Raw genomic sequence first — 16,161 nt, forward strand, 5'->3', positions numbered from 1 at the left:
AATTTTAGAATTTTAGAATTTTAGAATTTTAGAATTTTAGAATTTTAGAATTTTAGAATTTTAGAATTTTAGAATTTTAGAATTTTAGAATTTCAGAATTTCAGAGTTTCCGAAATTCAGAAATTCAGAATTTAACAATTTAATAATTTAACAATTTAGAAAATTTTAGAATTCAAAGATCCGTTTACGAAACTACAAAATTACAGAATATTAGATTTTTTGGAATTTCAGTATTTTAGAATTTAGGAATTTCAGAAATTTAATTTAAAAACGAAAATTATGTGCAACTCTCTCGACCGCGCTTCTTCCTATCTCCGGACGAACTGGCACAAACATTGAAATTAACTTTTGCATTGCTTTCTCCGTTTCAGGGGCGAAGTGAAGCTTGCGGATTTCGGTCTGGCCCGCCTCTACAATGCGGACAACCGCGAGCGGCCCTACACCAACAAGGTCATCACGCTGTGGTACCGACCGCCGGAGCTTCTCCTTGGCGAGGAGCGCTACGGTCCGGCCATCGACGTGTGGAGCTGTGGCTGTATCCTCGGTGAGCTGTTCCTCAAGAAGCCGCTGTTCCAGGCGAACCAAGAACCCGCCCAGCTGGAGATGATCTCGCGCCTTTGCGGCACTCCGACGCCGGCCGCCTGGCCCAACGTCATCAAGCTGCCGCTGTTCCACACGCTCAAGGCGAAGAAGACGTACCGGCGGAAGATCCGCGAGGACTTTGTCTTTCTGCCGGCGTCCTGTCTGGACCTGCTGGACAAGATGCTTGAGCTGGACCCGGACAAGCGGATAACGGCCGAGGCCGCGCTCAACTCGGCCTGGCTCAAGAACGTCGTGCCCGACCAGTGAGTATTCCCCGTGACTTTTCTTCAACCGGTAGCATTTCTAATTGCAAAACCTTTCTCCACCGCAGACTACCGCCCCCGCAGCTGCCCACGTGGCAGGACTGTCACGAGCTGTGGAGCAAGAAGCGGCGACGGCAGCTACGCGAACAGCAGGAATCTGCCGCGAACCTGCCCCCGGGGAAGCCTCCCCTGTTGAAGGCACCGGCCGGTGCGGTCGGTTAGATGTCGGAGATTTCAACAGTAGCAGCAGCACCACAAGCTGGGTCAGGTTCGTGGCTGACAATAAAGTGCCCCTTGGACCGTTTTGGGTGGGTGGGTTGAGGCCGCCTAGCCCACTCGCCGGTCCTCAAGAGAATCCCAATCAAACCAGAAGAAGGAAGAAAGTGCGTGAGTGCGAGAATGACGAATGCTTGCCGCGGGAAGCTGGTCCTTATCCGCGAATCTGCTGTCCGAGGGACAAGGGCCAACCCCCGTCGGGTTTCCCCTGTGGCTGGTTGTTGATTGTTTGAAAAAAAAAAAACTATTTTCTTTTTTCTTTTTCGGAGGGAGGGAACAAACACAATAGACTTAAACAGTGGAAGCTGGAGTTTTTTTTCTTTTCTATTTTTACGAAATGAAGCAAAAGAGCGTGAAAGAGAGAAATAGCGAGAGCAAGCGAGCGAGTGAGTGCGGTTGTGGAAGGCAAAACAAAATGTAGAACAATAGTGTATAGAAAAATATAGTTAGTAGAGAACCTGTACTAAATGTAAGTATATCAAGAAACAAACGATGAGATGAGTTACAAAGCGAATCAGAAGAAAATCTACACAAACTGAATAAAAAACAATGGGCTGGCAAGCGGGAAGCGTAAAACTATTGAAGAAAAAAAAACCTATAAAGAGATCCTAGCCAGTAGCCTTTTTCTTGTACATTTGTTATCTAAGATGGTTACGTGCTAAACAAAAGGCAAAAATCATATTTTTCATTTTTTGTTATCGAAGAAATAAAAAAGATTACGTTAGAAGTTGAGATGAAAGCAAAAGACTCAACCAAACTATCAGAGCAAATAATCTCTCCAAACTTTGTGTTTTTCTTTCACCTGCTGGGCGCGCGCGCGACTGTAATAAAGTCGAGATTTAGTCGAGTACAAACAACCAAAAAAACAAAACAAATCTGAAGCATTTCTGCGTTTCTTCTCCCGTATTGTTGTACTCTCTGTCTCTCAAACGCGGTCGGCTTCTGAAAGGAGTGTTTGTGTGGTGGTGTTGTACAGCGTAAACAGTAACAAAGCTTGTTGGATTTCGGACACGAGGTGCATTAAATGTGCAGGGAGGAGCGCGCTGCCGTTGAGCGTGCGGACTCTCCTTCTTGAGCTCCAGTTGGAAGTAGTGGCGAACAAACGACACACAATTTATAAATAAAAAGCTAATGAAAATCTTTAAGAATCTGCGTTTAATGCTTATTTCATTGAAAGAAAAACACCCTGCACTGAAAAAATCTGACATGGCAAATTCATGTGCTTTTTCACGTGAGCTGCTCCAAAAATCAACACGATAATTTGCCATGCTTTTCCCTTGACATAGATGTGTTTTTCATGTGACATTTATGTGATAATCATTTGAAATCAGCTGATCGCAAGCAAGATGTTTTTCATTCTTTTATCGCTTGGAATTCACTTTGGATTCAACAGAAATTCACTTGGATTTGCCCCATTTGACTTTTCCCTTTATTTCAAAGTGAAAAACACGTGAGATTGAAATGTATTGGTCTTTGAAGTTGTTTTATGAAATTTCCTTATTCGTAAGATGGCGACGGACGAAAACAGTCCAATTTGCGATTTATTTTGTCGAATTTATCGCTTAAATTCATAATTTTGCTTGACATTTAATCGTACTAGATCTTTTTGGTAAGTATTTAATAGAAAAACTGTGAAAATTTACACAAAGACTAACATTCAGCAATTAATTTTCAGGAAAAACTCCGGCGAAGGGTTGGCCTCTGAATTCGTTTTTTCTCAGCAATGACGCTGAATTTGCCGATTGATCCGGAAACGTCGGCATCTGGCTGCGGTACGATTCGCGTTACGTTACGATGTACAACCATCGACAGTTACGTGATGCGGTGCTGAGCGTCATGGCTTCTCGTCACCGTACCCAAGGCCACTCGATCCAGATCATCAAGGTCGAGTCGGTAGAGGCCTCCAAGAACCGTCGTCAAGCAGTTTCTCGGCTCGATGGTCCGGTTGTTTTGATTCGAATGATTTGTAATTTCATGTATCAATAAAAAATTGTTTAATTTCTTAAACATTTTTTTACTTATAATCGTGTTATATTTTTTAATAAATCTGAAATTAAACGCAATATTCAGCTCACATGAACATCACTGGAAAACCATTGCATTTATACTACAAAATAAATTGAAATTCATATGCACACCATTCAAAAGTCATGTGAGCTTTCACGTTAAACTCACGTGTTTTGCATTTGGATTTGCCGGTTTGCGCGATTGATATTTTCAAGTGATTTCCACGTGACATTCACAGACTAAGTAGTATGGGGTGGATTCATGTGCAAAACATGTGATATTACTATGTGCCTTTCTTTCAGTGTGCTGGTCACCCCTCTTCCAAACTGAATTTCAACTCTCTTTCCATTTATCATTCACTAGCATACTTTGATGCTCTCTTTTTCTTGAAATCCGTTCTAGCTCAAAACTCTTCTTTCTGTGAATACAGTACCGTCAACTGGGGCGAATTGGGACACATGGGGCGAATTGGGACAGCCGTTTTAACCACGTTAGAGCACAATATTTTGATTTTTCTGGCTGGTTTCGGATAGAACAGACTCAGACCAACAAAATGTGTACATCCATTTCCAAATTTAAAACCTTTAAGTGCTCTTACAACTACTGTCCCTATTCAGACTGTAGTCCCGATTCGCCCCAGATGACGGTAGTTGTTCGGTAACTGGGCTGAGAACGTAGCCCAGTCATCGAATGCTGTTCGCTAACTGGACTGAACGAAAAATAACGAGGGGACTACCGATGCATAATATTTATTTTATGAAATATAAAAATAAAAGTAACTAAAATTTATTTACAATGATTACTTTTCATATTTCTTTAATTGTGACTTAAAATAACATAAAAGTTTGAAAAAAGACCGTGATTTTTGCATCCATTAACCCCTCGGTGGTTTCGGTTTGTTTTGGTTTTTTGACGTTTGTCTGCTTTTTAACTGGGCTACGGCCCAGTTATCGAGCGCCCAGTTAAAAAGCAGCCCAGTTAAACAACGCCCAGTTACCGAACAACTACTGTATTGGCTTTTTTCTTGGTTTGCATTTACTTTCTTTTCTGTAGGAATCATTGAAAGCAGTCTGTTAGTTTTTTGTTCGGGTATTAAGAAAAACAACTTTAATCAAGTCTTCATTTCTGTAGTTTTTTTTTAAGAGGTCCAATAAACCAAATTTCCAGTTTTTGCTTTTTGGATGTTTTTGAAACCGCCTGGAATCAGGGGTATTAAAAAACACCCAAAAAGCAAAAACTGAAAAATTGGTTTATTGGTCCTTTTTAAAGAAAAACTCCAGATTTACATCGTTTTGTAAACGTATTCTTCCCTTTCTCGATGATCTCTTTGATATCAAAAGGGTTCGTTCCCTACGTTTATGAAATATTTTTGGCTAGTGATTTTTCGTGAATCCGGATGGATGGATAGCCTATAAATATTTCTAGTTATGCGTACCGATTAAAAAAAAGAAAAGAAAACAGTTTTTATTTTTTAACTGTTTTACAACATTACCGCGTTTTTTAGTAAGATTGTTCTACATAGCTTCAACATCAATTTGATCTTTTATTTTCTATCATTTTTGTCTCTGAAAAATCAGCAAAAATGAAATTGATTGCACCACAGCCTCGTTTTGGATTAGGTCTGTGGTTTTAGATTGTTAAGGTGTTTCCTTTGGATTTTTTAGAATAAATATCATATTTCCTTAATCAAATATTGACCAGATTACTGTTACAAGCTTCAAAAGTTATATTTTTCTTGAGTATACAATTATGATCAAGTTTTGAACCATTCCAGCTCAAATCAGGATTTTTTTCGGATATTTTTGTACCCGACCCTCTCCGATTTCAATGAAACTTTGTAGACATGTTATCCTAGGCCTATATAAGCCGTTTTTGTGTATATGAGCCAATTGCACTCGAAAATAACATTTGAGAAGGGCGTAAGTGTTTTAAATATTTTTGTATTTCGTAATTTAAATATTTCTGTATCTCGAAGCCGTTGCATCGTATCAAAAAGAGGTCAAAGACAAACTTGTAGGAAATTGGACGGGCTTTCTGAAAAAAAAAAAAAAATGCACTGACATAAAAATACACGCCACTTTTATGAGATTTTTTGATTTTTTAGTTTAAAAGTCAAATTTTAAGGTGATGTCACGATTTTTTTTCGTTCAAAATGTTTGAGGAAAGAGGCTAAGATGTTACAAAAACACTTACAAAAATGCAGGATGGTATGTCTCTCCTAAAAAATACAAAAATCATTTACTAAAACTGTTTTTTTGAAAAGTGGTCGTGGGAATGTGACATCTCCTTAAAATTTGACTTTTAAACTTAAAAATCAAAAAATCGTATAGAAGTGGCGTGAATCTTTATTTCAGTGCATTTTTTTCAGAAAGCCCGTCCAATTTCTTACAAGTTTGTCTTTGACCACTTTTTGATACGATGCAACGGCTTCGAGATACAGTAATTTTCAAACTGCAAAATACAAAAATATTTAAATAACTTACGCCATTCTCAAATGTTATTTTCGAGTGCAATTGGCTCATATACACAAAAATTGCTTATATAAGCCTAGGATAACAAATCTACAAAGTTTCATTGAAATTGGAAAGGGGCGGGTACAAAAGTATCCGAATTTTGAGCTGGAATTGCTCTTTTATAAAATGTTTCAATGTCGAAAAAGCATTCAAAAGAACCGTTATCTGGCAATCTTATGGGAAATTGGACGAGTTTTCCGGTAAAAATGTTTACGAGATTGAAAAATCAAGTATGTCATATAAAAATCATCAAAAACCATCAAAAACCTATTTTTTCGACATTTTTTTTAAAGCGCTGTGATTGTACAAGGTTCGGACTTTAGTGGTCAATATGGAGTCTTTGGTGGGTCTCGTGGCGCAGGGGTAGCGACTTCGGCTGCCGATCCCGATGATGCTATGAGACGCGGGTTCGATTCCCGCCTTATCCACTGAGCTTCTATCGGATGGTGAAGTAAAACGTCGGTCCCGGTTTCTCCTGTCTCGTCAGAGGCGCTGGAGCAAAAATGCCACGTTAGAGGAAGGCCATGCCCCGGGGGGCGTAGTGCCAATAGTTTCGTTTTTTTTAACTGCCGTTCTACGCATAATTGTCCCATGTTTCGGAACGGCAGTTAGAGCACTTAAAAAAAAACAGTTTCAATGAATAATTTTGGTATCTGGTTGCTCCTGCATTTTTCGTGAGTCTTTTTGTAACATCTTAGGCTATTTCCAAAAAAAAAAAAAAAAAATCGTTGGCTCACCTTAAAATTTGACATTTAAACTTAAGAGCGAGTCCATAAGCAAAGTATACCCATCTCGCATCGACCTCACCAATCTGCCTGAAATTTTCAGGGGTTGTTTGTAAATATAAAACTAGCATCTGGCCAAAATATGAGCACTCTAGGTCAACGGGAAGTGGGGAAAATCGGGACACAAAGTTTGAAGGTTCAAAAACATAAAAAATCTTAAAAAATGCTATAACTTAGGAAAAATTCAATTGAATTTCAAAATTCAAAATGCATCTTAAAGGGCTTTAAAAATGCAACAAAATGCAGGAAAAAGCATCCCAATTGGTTGAATCTGAAGGGAGTTATTGGCATTTTAATGGAAAAATAGCATAATTTTCAAACTCAAATAAAAAAGTGTTCCATCCAGATTAACTCGGTTCGACCTGCGGCTTGTAGAGGACATCTGAGACTACCATCTGAGACTGAGAACGCTTTGGGTAAAGCAGTTTAACATATTAAATTTACACTTTTACTTTTAGTGAATTTTTTGGTTGTAAATTTTTGCTCGGGGGACCCCTTAGATCCCATTTTCTGGTGATAATTTTATCATATTCGTGCTCCTGAGACAATTTCACAATAGAAACATGCATGAAAATGTATATTTTCATCCATTTTAGCCCTTTAAAAAATAAAACTTAAAAAAAATCTTCGATTCACATTTATTGAAAATCAAGTTCGTTTCCAAGGATACTAGATGACACCAGAAAAAGCAGCTTCTTATTTTTTTTTAACTTTCATTTTTTAAAGGATTAAAATGGATGAAAATAAACATTTTTATGCATGTTTATATTGTGAAATTGTCTCAGGAACACGAATATGATAAAATTATCACCGGAAAATGGGATCTAAAATATACAACCAAAAAATTTACTAAAAGTAAAAGTGTCTATTTAATATGTTAAACTACCTTACCCAAAACGTTCTCAGTCTCAGATGGTAGTCCCAGATGTCCCCTACAAGCTGCAGGTCGAACCGAGTTGATATCTGGATGGAACACTTTTTTATTTCAGTTTGAAAATTATGCTATCTTTTCACTAAAATGCCAATAACTCCCTCTAAATTTAACCAATTGGGATGCTCTACCCTGCATTTTGTTGCATTTTTTAAGCTCTTTCAGATGCATTTTGAATTTTGAAATTAAAATGATTTTGCCTAGGTTATAGCCTTTTTGAGATTTTTGACGTTTTTGAACCTTCAAACTTTGTGTCCCGATTTGCCCCACTTCCCGTTGACCTAGAGTGCTAATATTTTGGCCAGATGCTAGTTTTATATGTACAAACAACCCCTGCAAATTTCAGGCAGATTGGTGAGGTCCAAACGACATCCCATACAAAGGGGTATGCCCTGTTCGTGGACGCGCTCATGAAAAACAAAAAATCTCATAAAAGTGGCGTGCTTTTTTCTTTCAGTGTATTTTTTCGGAAAGCCCGTCATATTTCCTACAAATTTTTTTTGACCACTTTTTGATATGATGCAACGGTGTAGAGATACAGCAATATTTAAATTACGAAATACAAACATATTTAAAACACTTACGCCCTTCCAAATGCCATTATCGAGTGAAACTGGCTCCATATATGCAAAAACGGCTTACATAAGCGTAGGATAACATGTCTACAAAGTTTCATTGAAATCGGAGAGGGTCCGGTACAATGGATTTTCTATTTGACATAGAATTGCTCTATATTTAAATAAGAAGAGTAGGGGAAGGTAAGGCTTAAGTTTTTAGTTTACTGGAGTAATTATAATTCTTCTAGGGATAATGTGATATTAAAAAAGGGCATTTTCGGCACAAAACATTCCAACCATAAAGTCAGTTTGATTTCTAATCACTGTGTATTTGAAATAATGTGCGTATAAACTGTTCACGTTATTTGTAATAATCGTTATCATATCATGATATATAATATTTTATCTCAAAAATATATATACAGTATCGTCGCCAACTTACTAAATTTAGTAAATTATCCCGATTTAACAAAACTCTCTACACTTACAAAAAATAGAACAACAATACGGTTACGACTTGCAAGGTCTTTTGTTTCTCAGTAAACCTATGACTAATGATCCAGCAGCAGCGGGTTTGTATGCGTTATTTACAATGACAAAAAATATATTATTATCAATAGCAATAATATTATGTTGTAAATTTACACAAAAGTGAATCAAACCGAACATGTACAGAGAGAGAAAATTCGAACGATTCTTTGCGCGCTGCGACTTCGGTGTTTCACTCAAATCACAATTTTGTAGTTTTTTTTTTCAGATTCTCAGGCCTAACTTAAGGCTCCGTAAACGCCCTATCAAAACTCCAACTCTTCCATGGTTCGCGAGAGCCGGTTGCTGTCGATACGACGGCGCTGGCTTCGCCGGACCGCGTCCGCCCTCCGGTACGGTTCGTTCTTCAGCCCCAGCAGGATGTCCTCGAGGGCGCCGTTGTAGACTGTGAATTTTGAAGAGTTGTCATTAGAATCTTTTTAGTTTATGAGGATTAACTATTAATTTACCTTCATCTTGCTGGAGAAGCTTTTTCTCGCGCACCGAATTGGCCTTCGTTTTAAGCTCGTTGATTACTGCCTCCTAAAAGAAATGTCGAGTTTTTTTCAATTGATTAAAACGATTCATTAAAGAGTTTAAAGTAAATGTGCACTTGTGAGTTATATTTTTTTCAACCAAATTACCATTACCTATTGTGATAGAGAGAGTAGCAAAGCAAACCAAAAGCGTTTAAGCCAACCATTAATTATGCAGCTTAAGCCTAATTATCATACACGCGATCACACTCACTTACAAAAAGAGTTTAACAGAAAAAAAATGCAATGAATAAAACATATCTAAATAACTGAATTTGTAATCATGCGAATTCTAACGGAAAAAGTGATTTTCTATATTTCTCTGTTAGTCACGTGCCAGTTGCGTGTGGGTGGGCATTGAGCGAAAAAATTGTGGTGGGAAATTGTTCTTTCAAAATGCAGCACCCTCATTCCGTACGCGTTCCGTACTAAAACACATGCCGTTTTGCATACCTTCGCTAAAAAGGCAAATCTGTGGCCAAACCTGGGTCCGATAGATGATTGCGAGAAGGAGTCCCCAAATCGAATGATCCCAATTAGAATGGATCAGCGTGAATTCGAGCGTCAAGTTTCGCCAACTTGCTAATAAATCTTCTCGGCTAACCGATCACGGCGTGGCTTTGAATACTAAGTCTGTTACGGTTGTTCTCTTTTCGACACAGACGCGTTATTTTCTAACTGTAATCAAATGATTTTTGTTTCTGAATTTGAATACTCTTAGCTGATGCGTCCTATTTGTTGCTTAATTCCGCTATGTATTTCAAAATCTTGACAGATATGTAGTTCGATTACTACTTGCAGACTTCAACAGTGTTCTGTTCTCGAGTCAAGTTTGTCAAGATATTCAAATAAATAGCGGAATTAAAAGGAATAAACCGTCTCTTTGTATTCACAGTAATTAATTCTGCTAGGACGCTAATCATAAAAAGGGTTTTTGTCAAAACAAAATTCAAAAAGTGTTTTTTTTATTTTTTAAATGTGTAACTTTCTCTGAATTTTCCTCGTCATCATAGCTACAATTTTGCTGTAGAGACATCATATCGATCAGAAAATCCCTTCCCATGATACAGATCGTCGAAAATTTGCATATCAATTATAAATGGCCAGGAACAATGATGCAATGGAAGTTTATGATGTAAGCTGCAAAATTAACATTTTTTTCAGAACGAATCGTACGACGATTGCTGAAAAATTAGAGTTGTATGCAACTTGTTGCAAACTCCAAAATCGAAAAGTATTACTATGAATGTTATAATGAGCAATTCTCTACCAAGTCTGCCGATTTCGATTATTTTTATTTTATGTTTTTATTTGGCTCAAACTTTGTGGTTCCAAAGAAGCCATTTTGTGTCATTGGTTCTCCCATACAACTCTCCATACAATTTTGATAGCTGAGCAATTCTCTCTGAAAGCTGAGAAAATTCTCTATATTTTGCTTTTTTGAACATTGTTGATACGATACTTAGTTGCTGAGATATTGCCATGCAAAGGTTTAAAAGGGCCTAATATTGAATGTTTGGCCCTTTTGAAAAGATATTCTTGATTTTAAATTTTTGTTTTCGAAAATATCGGAAAATTTCACGAATGTTTCATGTATTAACATTGAAAATCAGACCATTAGTTGCTGGGATATCGACATTAGAAAATGGTGAGTTGTTTGGGTGAGACTTAGAAAACATCAATTTTCCTGTTTTTAGACCTTTGCTTGGCAATATCTCAGCAACTTAGGGTCGTATCAACAAAGTTCAAAATGCAAAATATAGAGAATTTTCTCAGCTTTTCAAATATTTTTTTTCAAATGTGAGCAAACATGGGCACTTATTTTTTTAAATGAATAACTGAGACTATTTAAAAAAAAATTACATTATAACATGAAAACGGTGCACTTTATGAAAATTTCACTCAGTACTTTTTGATTGCAAATTCTATTTTAAGACCAGTATTTCGATTTTTTTTGGAAGAATTCAAAATGATTCAAAATTCATAACTCGGTCGAAGATGTTTCGCCCATTCTGGAAATTTCTGAAAAGTTGGTATTTTATGTCCCTTAATAAGGGTTGCGAATGAGCGAGCGCTCACGGAAGGCTTGCTCGCTCCAGCTGGAGCGTGAGTTCTTATCAGGTAGCTCGTGCTCGCTCACGCTCACCGGAGCGTTTTGCGCTCACGTGAGCTGGTGAGCCAAAGTAGGTAGATGTTTTTTTCCTGTTGAAGCATCTGCCTGGTTGAAAAGAAGTTTTCTAGAACTATCTCAGAACAGGCAGCAAAAACAAACTAGAAAGTGGTCGAACAAACAAAAGTAGAAAAAAAAGAAATGGATTTGATCAGCGAACCGAAATTTACGTTCTATTTAAAATCTAAACATTTTTCGAACAAGGAACAAAAATCTAAATTCATAATGTAAACATTCATTGACGTGAAGAGATGCACTGTTTATTCACAAATCAAATCCATATTGGACCATATTGTATTGTTGTTATGTACTAAAAAATATTGACAATTTATGTATATTTTATTTATTTTTAAATAATCTTTTAAACTGTTACAATCATTCATTTTCAAAAAAATATATATAACTTGTAATTGAATATTTTCAGAGGTTTGGTTGCGGAAGTGTTGAATAAAATCCACTTGCGGGAAGAAGAGCCACCCTTTTCGTGGTGAAAAATATTGACAATTTATTTAACTTGATTTAAAAGGGTTATTTCAACCCTTAGGAATTTTGAGGCTTATATTTGAAAAAAAGAATTGTTTCAAAAATGTTACCCTATTTTCTCAAATGTTTGCCAAATAAAGACTAACCTTATAGAAATGATTAGCCGTTTCTATTCACTCAATCACTGAAAGATTTATTAAACGGAAAAACCCGTAATCTGGAAATGTAGTCAAAACACTGATTAGGTACATAAAACAGTTTAATGTTATATTTTAATCAACCAAGCATTTAACAGTGAATCGAACTTACCAAAGCATAAATCCTCTTGAATCAATTCATTGTTTTGTAAGTTTTTCTAAGGTTTACAGGCCCTTTTATTTAGGCGTCTATACCCCTTCCCCCGCACCTCTCTGCTACAATAAGGCCTTTAAATTCTAAAATATTTATACATTCAACTGTATGTCTGTAAATATTTGACCCTTGCGAATCCAACCTTTTACTTAAAAACATGGTTGACGAAAATAAGCTATTCCAATTCATATATCATAAAATTTGTCCACAAAGTCATATTTCCACAGCCCTACTGCACCTTACGCAAAAAATCCATCTAGAATTGAAAAAAACTTTCTCAAAAGCGTTAAATGATTAGCGACACGTCCAAAATGAGCGCTCCGTGAGCGAAATATGAGCGCGAGCGTGGAGCGAACGCGAGCTGAAAAAATCGGAGCAAACGTGAGCTAGCTCGTGCAGCGCTCCTCCTCACGAATGAGCAAAAAGTGAGCGCCCACGAGCGCGTGAGCGCGTGAGGAACGCAACACTGCCCTTTATACATATCAGAAAATGAAAAATAAAAATAGTGTTTTTTTGCAAATCAAGTTTGAGTGACAAAAAGTGAAATTAAAAATCACCAACTTTTTTGCCGTGTATCATTTTTTTCAGTGTAGTCCTTATCCATACCTAAAACTTTGCCGAAGACACCAAATCGATCAAAAAATTCCTTCAAAAGATAAAGATTTTAGAATTTTCACAGATCATTTTTGTATGGACAGCTGCCAAATTTGTATGGAAAATTATAATTTAAATAAAGACTAATGATGCAAAATGGCTTCTTTGGGCATGCCGAAGGCACGGTTGCCAGACACAAATCTAAAAATTGTGAATGGTAAAGGGAATAGAAGATATGAATTAATTAATATGTTGATTAGGATGTAACAAAAATGACTTTTTGGCGGGCATTCAGGGGTTTGTTCCGATGGGCATACTGAGCACAAATCCCAAATATGAGCTTGATTAGACGTAACAGGAGCTGGCGCTCCGCCCTTCAATTTTAAATGTGATTCAACCCGTAAAAATCCTTTTTTTCAGAAATGTCTATTTATGACGCACTTTGGCCACCAATGCGTTTACCAAAAACATCACTGGCGTGTAGGCCAGATCCATGCACAACTTTTGGTATATGTAACATTGAAGTTTGGAGAACCCTGGAGCTCGGTACAGACCTTCAAAGTTGGCATTTTTTCGAAAAACCGGCCCCGGCAAAATCTCGAGCGTCGCGAGTTGCGACGCATGTATTTTTTGCCTGGGCCGATTTTTCGAAAAAAAATGCCAAATTGATCATCACCTATCATCACTATAAAATATTCTGTATTAAATTCAATTTAAAGAATTTCAGCACCAAATGGAATCAGCACGTGCCACTGAAAGAATTTTAGATCTAAATCAATTGTGCTTCAAAATTTATAAAATTTTGTGGCACAGTCATTGACGTCCTAGTTGGCAATCATTGATTAATGACGATTTCCATAACTTTACAAGGAATGGTATAATCGTTACCAAAAGGAATCAGCATGTGTAGGGCACTATTCTTAACAACTTGTTGAAAGAATTTTACCAAAATATTGAAAGCGACGCAAAATTTATATCTTTGAACGAAAAATCATGACAATGATGGAAGTCTTCACGTTCAAGTGGTTTAAAATTTCAAAATCCAAGTGTGCGGTAAAAACGGCGGTAATGAAATCTCGTTTTTTTTTCAATGGGTTCTATGTAGAAAAGTAATCTAGAAATATTGAAAAAAAGGAATAATGAATGAAACTATTCAAATTTGACTAAAAAATGGAGCACAGATCTCGAATTTTATTGTAAGAGAAATTAAATAAAAACTTATGTCAAATTCGAGACTTTTTCTCCAGGTGGTAGAGGATGTTCTAACGAATCTTCTGAAACATGAATTTTACTAAAATATTGTTCAGTTGTGGCTGCCCATGTGAAAAATCAAACGGCTTATATTCCATTCCCCTGTAAAATTGTCGTGACGAAGATTTGGTGACGAACACAAAAAGACACGTTTTCTCGGAACACTTGTACATTTATTGGCAGTGCACCATTTCTGTATGGGTTGCTGTCAAATTAGTTTGGAAACTTGTAAGGATAAACCAATCACGCAAAATGTTTCATTCGGTCATAGAGAAGGCTCCAAAAAAGTTTGAAGCAAATGCTTTGTGAATAACAAAACATAGTTTTGTTCAACTCAAAAGTACACCGAATCATTCATAATCTTCACACAAAAAACCCGATTGATTATCACCAGAAGTGAAATAGAGCCTTTCTTACAAATTGATGAAACTCCGACAAATCTATTGGTGCAATTATTTTTTCAGAAGCAAAATGATACCACCCACTGAGAATTTGACCTAAAACTTCAAATATTTTTAGGATAAACCTCAAATGCCATTTTTTTAAATTTCAGAGGTACATTATGGGTCGCAAGATATTTAAGAGGCAGTATTTGTAAATATTGCTCGGTTTGTTCTAGAGGTCGTATCGAGGTGCTCCGATTTGGATGAAAAATGCCATTTAGAATGGATTAAAATATTGTTTAACAATTTGTTGGATTAGGGGTAAAACAGGTTTTCGCCTACTTGATACAGCATTTGACGTATTGACCACAGAGTAAATAAGATCTATTTCTTTTTTCAAAATTTATTTTATTTTTTAAATAATTTTTTTATTTAATTATTTTTTAAATCAAATTTACAACTCCAGTACTTCTAACTAACGTGAAATTTTCCGAGGATTCCGAATATGAAAAAATTGAGACCAAAAAGTGCCGCTATGGTAGCCTACAGGGCAAAAACTAACGTTGTGAAAAGTTTGTTATAGAAAAATCGAAAAAATATGAGAAAAACTGCGATTGGCCAAAAAGTTATTACCGTAGGCTTATAGTCCATGAAATTCCCTAACTTTTGACCTATGGGAGTATAGGTGTTGGAGGCTGTTGTTAAAAGATATTAAGGTTTTAAAAAAATCCATTTTTAACAGTAATTTGCAAAAGCTATGAGAAAAAGTTAAGCCAATCCTGGATGTCTATGGCTCATTTTGAAGTGCTTCAAAAGACCTTTCGAATGCATCTAAGATAGTTGGAAATGATGGAGTTTTACTGAAATGCGAGCAATTTTAAGATTTTTTATGTTTTGTGGAGCTCAAATTTCAATGCCCGTTTTACCCCACTTCCCTTTGTCGTAGAGGGCTCATATTTGGCATGAGTTCATCTCATGTATAGACAAACAAATGCTGAAAGTTTCATCCAAATCGGAGCACTTCGATACGACCTGTTACACATTGGTGAAAAACTCGCTCTTAAATTCAATTAAGAAAAAAATATTGGATTGACATTATTAGAAAAAAATAAAGGGTACTCAGTCTTTAATTTTAGTCTATCATTAACTTGAAAAAAATATGTATCGCTATTGCACTTTGTCAATCTATTATCAGAAGCCAGAAAGAACACTTTCACGCGCAGCGTAAAACGCGCAAACGTAAATGTGCTGGCGTTTATGCTTCGACTTGACGACTTGTCTATCTTTCGAGCGAGAACGAGCCGGGACTTCGAATTTGATGATCAGTATAAAACCAAAAATTTAATGGGAAATAATAGGGTACAAATAAGACGAAAAACACAAATATGGCTATATCTATGGAAATACATTTTGAAAAACCATCAAATTTTGGGCCCAAGCAGTTTATGGCGCATGTTTTCCAATGGATTTTTGCTTAAAACTGAATTCTTTTAATTTGATAGTGTTATCTGTGAAATTGTCCAAAAAATACCTCTAAAAATGGCTTTGACCACATTTATTGATCGAAAATTGTGAATCGAAAAATAAAATGTTCGTCTCCGACCCCACGGCTACAAATCTGTCTTATAAAAATTGTAGGTTTTACGAACGGTTTTCCAATGATGGAAGACACAAATTTTTAGGAGCGGATACAGACATCGCTCAAGTATTTCAGAAAAAGAGCTCTCAAAAATCAGACTTTAAGTTCCATCTGAACCTTCAATTTATTAATAGGATTTTTTCCTGGGACGATTCCTCGCCGTGCACGAATTTTTTAATATTTCTGAGAAAAGCGTTTTTCCAAAAGCAAACCTTAAACCTTTCTTTTGTAAAAAAGGAAAAAAAAACTAAGTTTCTCAATTTTCATTGAATTTTTTGAGTTATTCCAATGTTTCCGTACAATTTGAATTTA

General features: G+C 36.4%; 2 protein-coding genes across 4 annotated transcripts in view; one reads left to right on the forward strand and one right to left on the reverse strand.

Moving 5' to 3' along the window:
* LOC6035699 (cyclin-dependent kinase 12) overlaps positions 1–1,987 on the forward strand; it is a 45,094-nt gene extending 43,107 nt beyond the window's left edge. For all 3 annotated transcript variants that reach the window (XM_038252008.1, XM_038252009.1, XM_038252010.1), the window contains 2 exons: positions 372–845; positions 914–1,987. In XM_038252008.1, coding sequence (XP_038107936.1) covers positions 372–845; positions 914–1,067 — 628 coding nt within the window. In that variant the 3' untranslated portion in view covers positions 1,068–1,987. The remainder of the gene's footprint in view (positions 1–371; positions 846–913) is intronic.
* A 6,231-nt stretch (positions 1,988–8,218) lies between these two features.
* Positions 8,219–16,161, reverse strand: part of LOC6035701 (formin-like protein) — a 115,918-nt gene continuing 107,975 nt past the window's right edge. Inside the window, exons 10-11 of the mRNA XM_038258542.1 lie at positions 8,913–8,985; positions 8,219–8,848 (exon numbers count right to left, since the gene is read on the reverse strand). Coding sequence (XP_038114470.1) covers positions 8,709–8,848; positions 8,913–8,985 — 213 coding nt within the window. The 3' untranslated portion in view covers positions 8,219–8,708. The remainder of the gene's footprint in view (positions 8,849–8,912; positions 8,986–16,161) is intronic.

Source organism: Culex quinquefasciatus, chromosome 2, assembly GCF_015732765.1.
Source record: "Culex quinquefasciatus strain JHB chromosome 2, VPISU_Cqui_1.0_pri_paternal, whole genome shotgun sequence".
Taxonomy (NCBI): Eukaryota; Metazoa; Arthropoda; class Insecta; order Diptera; family Culicidae; genus Culex; species Culex quinquefasciatus.